The 9,271-nt window shown below is 33.2% G+C and overlaps 1 protein-coding gene across 1 annotated transcript in view; it reads right to left on the bottom strand.

Annotated features, from left to right (window-relative positions):
- Positions 1–326: 326 nt before the first annotated feature.
- LOC134691511 (phospholipase ABHD3-like) overlaps positions 327–9,271 on the bottom strand; it is a 51,799-nt gene continuing 42,854 nt past the window's right edge. The window contains exon 10 of the mRNA XM_063552060.1: positions 327–985. Coding sequence (XP_063408130.1) covers positions 804–985 — 182 coding nt within the window. The 3' untranslated portion in view covers positions 327–803. The remainder of the gene's footprint in view (positions 986–9,271) is intronic.

The raw sequence follows: 9,271 nt of genomic DNA, 5'->3' as shown, positions 1-9,271 counted from the left end.
ATGTGCAAAAGTAATTGAGTCTTCCACAAGTTGCGTTCATACTTTACTACACATATTCATACACTTTTTTGGCTTCAAAAAATCATTTGAAATATTTATTTTGCCTGGATTTATTTCAACATTTAATAGATAAAACAACCATGATTTATAATACAGTTATTCATCTGACTAGTCCAAAATCAACCGATATTTTTTTTATTTTCTGGTAATGTTCAACTTCCTTTGATAACAATTAACTAATAGCACTTCAAAAAATTTGAACAAAATTACAGTCCAAAATTGAAGATAATGCAGTTATCTTATTTTCATGAACTAAATAAAGAACAAAAAAAAACTCCACTAAGTCTCTGTTGTACAGAGTTTAAGACAAGTTTCATTGTACAGGGTAGGAACAAAGGCTAGGTTTTAATAATTAATTTTCAATCTGTTTAGAATAATGACTAATTACAGTTTAATGATTTTGTTCGTTATAGATAACAACAAAACTAGGTATTAAAACCGCAAGATGAAATGTGTTTGACTAGCGGGTTTCTAAAACAATGCCGCCAGTGTCATGTCTGCTTTGAATGAGCCAAATGTAAAATATTTATGGTTAGTTCCTGTTTCAGGTGAGTCTAGATAAGGTAGTTGTCATAGAACCAATGCTGTTCTTGTCAGAAAGTGACATTTATTTAACTTATATTCTATTGATACTCCTTCATTTGGAAAATTATATCCAGATTATTCTGTACACATTGGTGATCCATTGTAACATGTTTACTCCTTTCTGCATAAATTTCGTTCCAGAATTCTAATGAAACAGTTTACTCTTGTTTCAAATGTGTTGGACCATGTGTAACCACAGCTTTAACATACTGTGAGAAAAGTTTATCCATAAACGTACTGTTCCTTGGTATAAAACCTTCCATAAATCCAATATGGCCGCCATGTGATGTTACTACTATAGCAATGTTTTCATTCTCTTCTGCTTCTTTCACTGGAATTGCTGAAAGAGAAAAAAGAAAATATATTCATACTGTGGATTCATTAATATTCGTTGGATACCAATTATCGTGGATTTCGTGGATACAGGTGAACCACGAATTCAAATGTTCAACGAAATACAAATTTTGTAAAGGAATGAGTGAAGACTTTGCCAAAACCATGAAATTAAATATCCACGAATATGTAAGGTTTCCTCAAACCAGGGAAATTGGTACCCACGAAAATAAATGAATCCACAGTATATCAAATAGCATTATAGGCTTAACTCATTGTTGATCATAGGGTGACATATAGCTGCTAATTTCTTTGTCATTTGGCCTGTTGTAGAACGTTGCATTGTCTCATTGCATGATTTTCATACCACATCTTCTTTTTTTATATTTAATATCTGATGGAATTTTTTCCATCTTATTGGTACTAATGTTAAGGTAACAGATCTAGACAACTCTTCATAGATACCAGGATTGAAATTTTATATTTGTGCATACTGTTATGTTGCTTACAAAAGATTCAAAAGTGACCATTGAAGTAAAAAAGGCCAAATAAAGTACAAAGTTGAAGAGCATGGAGGACCAAAAATTCCTAAAGGTTTTGCCAGATACAGCTAAGGTTATCTATTCCTGAGATAGACAATTACTGTCTCTTCAGAGCCAAATATACCAACTATACAATATTCTCATGCCTTTACAATACTGTGCTGGTGGTACTCTTGGGTAATAACAACCTACCAAAAATGGCTATGATTCGGTTACTGTTGTAACATTCATGATACCAATCTTACTGCACAAAGCAAAACAGGAAGAGGTATAAAGTCCAGAATAGAAATGGGGAATATGTCAAAGAGACAACAACCAGGCCAGAGCAGACAACAGCCAAATGCCACGATGGGTTTCCAACACATGGAGAAAATCCAATTCCAGGAGGTGGTACTCATCTGGCCCTTAAATAAAATTGAATATGAGTTCAATTGTCACATGAACTCACAGAACGTCAGATGTATTTGTCCTGCAGTTACAACTCAAAAATCATAAGACTAATGCAATGGTTTTTTTCAGAAGAAAAGTAGGGGCTCTAAAGAGCCTGTGTCGCTCACCTTGATCTATGTGAATATCAAACAAAGGAAGCAGATGGATTCATGACAAAACTGTGTTTTGGTGATGGTGATGTGTTTGCACATCTTACTTTACTGAACATTCTTGCTGCTTACAATTATCTCTACCTATTATGAACTTGGCCCAGTAGTTTCAGTGGAAAATTGTTAAAAATTGACTGCAAAGGAACCCTATTATTTTTTTATCTAGTTTAAATAAAGGCAACAGTAATATACCGCTGTTCAAAACTCATAAATCCATGGACAAACAAGAATGCGTCCAAAGTACACGGATGCCCCACTCGCACTATCCTTTTTCATGTTCCATGGACCATGAAATTGGGTAATAATCTAATTTGGCACTAAAATAAGAAAGATTATACTATAGGGAACATATGTACTATGTTTCAAGTTGATTGGACTTCAATTTTATCAAAAACTACCTTGACCAAAAAAGCAACAAGTGTACTAAGTTTCAAGTTGATTGGACTTCAGCTTCATCAAAAAGTACCTTGACCAAAAACTTTAACCTGAACGGACGGACGGAAGGACGCACAGACGGACAGACGAATGGAGCCACAGACCAGAAAACATAATGCCCCTCTACTATTGTAGGTGGGACATAAAAACAAAATCGGGGTAACAAACCGAAACCGAGGGAAACGCATTAAATATAAGAGGAGAACAACGACACAACACTAAAAGGTAAAACACACAGAAACGGACCAAGCATCAGACAAAATCCCACGAGGACAACAAATATAACATCAAAACCAAACACATGAATTTGGGATAGACAAGTACCTTGACACGTCTAATTGCAATGCGAATCCACACTCAAAAATAAGAGAAAACAAACGACGTAACGTTAAAATGTAACACAAACAGAAACGAACAATAATCTAACAATGACCATCTTCCTGACTTGGTACAGGACACTTTTTAAAGGGCATGCCAAACCTCGCACTTTAATGGCAATGTTAAATATAACATTGAAATGACAATGTTAAATATAACATTGAAATGGCAATGTTAAATATAACATTGAAATGGCAATGTTAAATATAACATTGAAATGGCAATGTTAAATATAACATTGAAATGGCAATGTTAAATATAACATTGAAATGGCAATGTTAAATATAACAGGACTAAAATACAAATAAACAGGAGAACATTTTAGACAAAGAAACACATGAATAATAGATAACAAAAAGCATCAGGTTTAAAATTCAAAACGCCAAAAACGCGCCTCGTCCACACAAGACTCACCAGTGACGCCCAGATATGAAAGATCGAAAGTGAAAAAAAAGTACAAAGTTGTACAGCTCCAAAGATCAAAAGTTGGAAAAGGTTGTGTCAAATATGGCTATGTTTTTTGCTTGGGATAGGAACGTCCTTATTATTTAGAACAATTAAAGCTGTTGCAAACAGTAAATTTTATCAAATGAATATAAAACAGATATACATAATGAAACTGAAGTATTAACTAATTACAGAAAACTAAACCCGAATACATAATGTTAAGACCAACACAGAACAGACACACCCGACTAAGTCAAGGCCTCGACACAATAAAAATGACGTCACATACAATGGCGAAAAGGCACAAAAAATCGTCACATACGATGGCGAAATGGCACAAATAATACGTCACATTAGAACCAAAGAAATTTTGAAACATCACAAAAATTACGTCACATGAAAAACTATAATTTAAAAGTAAGATGGAATTAAGATAGATATAAGATCATATAAGAACTAAATACTGATATTACATTTAAACACAATGCATATTGCAATATATTAATAGCAATTAACTATAATATATATATATGTCCGGTTTGTTATGAATCCATTTTTAAACGTAAATTATCGTACAGATTACGTTGAACACAATTAAATTTTTAAACTAGAGGATCTAAAGAGCCTGTGTCACTCACCTTGGTCTAGTGAATATTAAACAAAGGAAGCAGATGGATTCATAACAAAACTGTGTCTTGGTGATGGTGATGTGTTTGTACATCTTACTTTACTGATATTCGTGCTGCTTAAAACTATCTCTATCTATAATGAACTTGGCCCAGAAGTTTCAGTGGAAAATTGTTAAAAATTGACTGTAAAGGACCCCTAGTTTAAAAAATGTGTCCGGTGACCAGGCCATCCAACAAAGATGGCCACCATGGCTAAAAATAGAACATAGGGGTATGTGTTTTTTTTTAAATATATTTTGATGTCAAACATTTTTATAATAAATAAATTATCAAATAAATTTGCTCATCAATTACTTTAATGGACATGTTGGAGTCCTTGTTGAAGACAGAGATAAAGTTATGACATCATAACTATAATTGAAAATCTATATTTAAACATTTGTTCATGTTGTGCTGTTAAAGTAAAATTATTAGAAGGTCTAAATGAATGACTTTCATTGCCATATTTCATTTTTTATTAAAAAGATTACGAAAATTTACGAAAAATTGGTAAAAAATTACTATAAAGGGCAATAACTCCTTAAGGGGTAAACTGACCATTTTGGTCATGTTGACTTATTTATAGATCTTACTATGTTGAACATTATTGCAGTTTACTGTTATCTCTATCTATAATAATTTTCAAGACAATAACTGTAAATGGCCAAATTTCCTTAAATTAACAATTCAGGGACAGCAACCCAACAACCGGTTGTCCGATTTATCTGAAAATTTCAGCACAGATAGATCTTGACTTGATAAACATTTTTACCACTGTCAGATTTGCTCTAAATGCTTTGGTTTCAGGGTAATAAGCCAAAACATACATTTTACCCCTATGTTCTATATTTAGCCATGGCAGACATCTTGGTTGGTTTGGCGGGTCAACAGACACATTATTTTAAACCAGATACCCAATGATGATTGTAATGAAATATGGTTAAGTTTGGCCCAGTAGTTTCAGAGAAGAAGTATTTTGTAAAAGTCAAAAGATGAGGAACGCCGACAAATGACGGACGACAGACGCCAAGTGATGAGAAAAGCCATATCTAAACTTAATTCATGTTGTGCTAATAAAATAAAATTATAATTGGGTCGAAATGATAACTTTTACTGTCATATTTCATTATCAAATGTACATGAATTATCATAGGTATTATTGACCCCTGAATATCTTCTCACATTTTAAATCAGGATGTACGAAATTTAGACCATATACAAATTTATACATGATAACTTATGATGAAAATACAGTAAAATTTATCGATTAGACTTCACACTCATATTTACAGATAAATCTATCCATTTATACTTGTCATATGTTTATGCATTTGTTAATGTGATGGCCAAATTTAAACTGACTTAATTGTAAAAAAGGCACCTCACTGAATTATAAAAATGGCATTTTCACAGTCTATTGAAAAAGCACAGAATCCTGCTTTGTGTCAGTTCTGTGAAGAATCTAATATAAAGTGGAGATGTATAAACTGTGATCTGTTTTTGTGTCAATTGTGTAATTCAAGGATTCATAGTAAAATCAAATCATCTGACAAACATGAAATTCTAAATTTGAACGAGTGTGGAACCCAGGACGCTGCGGCAACAATCCGTAAAGTGGATCTTCATAATATACCATGTACAATCCACAGAAAACAAAAATGTTGTGTTTACTGCAATTTCAGTGAGTGCAAATATCCTATATGTTCCGAGTGTTTAACTGAGTCCCATCAAAACCATGAATTCAAAAATCTTAAAGAAGTTTATGATTCTATTGTTTCCGAGTTCAGTGCATTGAAGGGGAAAATTGAAACAGATATCAAATGGCACGAAAATGAAAAAGCGAAATACGACCAGCTCCTTTTAGATGGAGACAAGAATTTTCAAGAGACAAAAGATAAAATAATTCAAACTGAAAAGGAAATGACAGAAACGATATCAAGATATGCTAGTGATCTACTACTAGAACTTGAAACAAAATGGAGGCCACTTGAGAATAAAATAAAAACAGAACTTTCCACTATCACACTGAATAAGGATGACCTAGTATTAAGGAAAGGTATTCTGGACAACACACTCCTATCTCACCAATCTTCTGACATTTTTTCCACAAGTAAAACGATGGACTTCAAACTGCCAAATAAATCAGATAGAGATATTGATTTCAAGGAGACAAAGTTCATGCCAGGAATTAATTCAAAGAAGTTTGAGGGTCAAATAAATGCAGAATTTGGAAATCTTTACACAATTCCAGATTTAGAAGTAGTGAAAAACTATCAATCTGATTTATACCCCGTTACAAGTATACAACATTGTGATAATAATACAGGTTTCATAGCTGGTTTTAATGACAAATTAAAAGCAGTGAAATTTGAGGACAACAATATCAAAGTACAAAAAGAAGTTGAAATTGAAATTATTGATATGGCAATACAACACAATGGAGACCTAATTATTTCATCTTGGGAACAAGATTTAAAACTTTATAATGATGGAGAAGTAAATATTTTCAAATCATTTTCTCCGTTGAAAACAGTAGGTGTTCACGTTAACAAACATAATCAGACAATAGTAGGACTGATTGATTCAAACTATTCTTCAGCAGATGGTGTAGCAAAAGTTATAGCTATGAGTCAGAAAGGAGACATACAACACACTTATGAGTTTGACAAAGACAACCAGAGACTGTTTATGTTGCCATGGAAAATCAAAAGTATTAATGACAAAATAATTGTTGTTGATTTTATAAACAGAAAATTTAACGGAAGGGTTTTAGCTCTAGACTATGGTGGTAAACTCCAATGGACTTATAATGGCTGTGGTAGTGTAAATACAGATGGAACTGAATTTTCCCCACGTGATATAGCAGTGTCCTCTAACGACATGATTGTTGTGTCTGATTTTAGTAATCATGCATTACATATACTAAGTCCTACTGGGGAGATTATTCTATGTAAGGATATAAAACCAATGGGAATTGTACTGCCTTTAGGTCTGGCTTTTGACAAAGATGGACTTTTGTGGATTGGGTGCAGCGTAGTAACAGATATAAATAAAGCATTAATTTGTGCTCTAAAATTGGTTTAAGCCATTGAATGTAAGGTACAAATGCATTCCAAATGAAAGAGTATTTAATATACATAATGATCTTTAAAGTTCTAAATTTCTTTTTTTTAATTCCTTTTTGAGTAACAAACCCCAATTTAACAGAAACTACTTCTTAATAAAATTTGTTATAAATTAAAAGAAGAGTAGTTATACTGAAGAATTTGAGCATTTCAGAAAGTAACATGGTGTTAAATTTTATTAGATTAATGTCTGATGCATTTTATGTAAATGAGAATTAAAATAAACTTCAGTTTTTGTCTATCTTATATTTTTTAATTTCCTGAATTGCATTCTTGGTTGCTTGTTTATTATATAGATATAGGAAGATGTGGTGTGAGTGCCAATGAGACAACTCTCCATCCAAATAACAATTTAAAAATTAAACCATTATAGGTTAAAGTACGGCCTTCAACACGGAGCCTTGTTCATAATAGATAACCTCAGTAAAATATTAATTTCACTTTTATTTGTTTCAATTTGTTATAAAGATTAAGAGAGAGGTGGTATGATAGCAAAAAAAAAAGAGGGACGAAAGATACCAAAGGGACAGCTAAACTCATAAATCTAAAACAAACTGACAACGCCATGGCTAAAAATGAAAAAGACAAACAGAAAAACAATAGCACACATGACACAACATAGAAAACTAAAGAATAAACAACACGAACCCCACCAAAAACTAGGGGTGATATCAGGTGCTTCGGAAGGGTAAGCAGATCCTGCTCCACATGCGGCACCCGTCGTGTTGCTTATGTGATTACAAATCCGGTAAATAGTCTAATTCGGTAGGTCAAATTCATGAAAGGGAAGGGGATAGTAGTTACGACGTAAGGAACATATCCGATATCATTTGTGAAACGGTTATTCCATAACGGTCAACCAACTCGTGATGGCGTCCGTAAAATTTACGAAGGGATGATTTCAACTTCACCATTTGGAACTCTTGGTTTAATAGCTTCCTTGTGAGCAGTAACCCTCTATCAAGAAAATCATGATAGGAAATGCAAGCACGGGAATATCGTATCAATTGGGAGATATATACCCCGAATGCAGGTGCTGCTGGAATGTTGCTACTTAAAAATGGAAAGTTCACAATTGGAAAGCTGAAATCATCTCTTTTGTCGTAAAGTTTTGTCTTTAACCGACCCTCATTGTCAATTTCTAGATGTAAGTCAAGATATGAAGCCGACTTAACTGTATCTGTAGTATCTTTTATCTCCAATTCGATGGGATAGATGCGATCCACATAGTCACCAAATTTTGAATTGTTTAGTGAAAGAACGTCATCTATATAGCGGAAAGTAGAGTTAAAGGATATTGCTAACTTCTTATCTTTCTCCCTGAGATGTTCCTGCATGAAGTCAGCCTCAAAATAATAAAGAAACAAGTCAGCAAGTAGAGGGGCACAGTTTGTTCCCATTGGGATACCGACTTTCTGTTGAAAATCACGTCCTTCGAACGTAACAAATATGTTGTCAATCAAGAAATCAAGCATCTTGATAATATCGGTTTCAGAGAATTTTTTATTTGAATCAGAGTGATTTTTTACAAAGTAGGATTTATCCCTCCCTAAGACAAGATACTTGTATCTACGTTGGCCATTTTGTTTTATGAAGCAAAGTAATACCAACTGTTTTAATTTGTCTTTTAGTTTGGAATGTGGAATACTTGTGTACAGAGTAGAAGAGTCAAATGTTTTAATACTGTTACAAGATGAAAGAGAGTTAGATTGTATGTACTCTAAAAGATCTTTGGAATTTTTAAGTATTCACATCTGATTCACGCCACCTCTAGAATAGGCAGCTTCACAATAACTTTGAAGCCCGTCTTTGATTGCTGATAAAATAGATGTTAATAATTTAGAAAGGGGTTTTGTTGAGCACTTGGAGGACCCAGCAATATACCGTTGTTTGTAAGGACACTTATGTAGTTTAGGTATTCAATACAGTGATGGAAGATCCAGTTCTTCATTCTTAGTTGAAATACCAAAGGAACAAAGAACAGACCTATGATTATCCAGGATTTCCTCTTTGGTAAGTGTCGTGAGGGTATATGTTGAGTTTCCAAGTGAATTGTCTATACCTAATTCGTTTATCAAGCAATTAATGTAATGACTTTG

The sequence above is a fragment of the Mytilus trossulus genome, chromosome 11 (genome assembly GCF_036588685.1).
Source record: "Mytilus trossulus isolate FHL-02 chromosome 11, PNRI_Mtr1.1.1.hap1, whole genome shotgun sequence".
Lineage (NCBI taxonomy): Eukaryota > Metazoa > Mollusca > Bivalvia > Mytilida > Mytilidae > Mytilus > Mytilus trossulus.
Note: the sequence above shows the minus strand (reverse complement) of the source record. Positions and strands in the feature narration are given on the sequence as shown.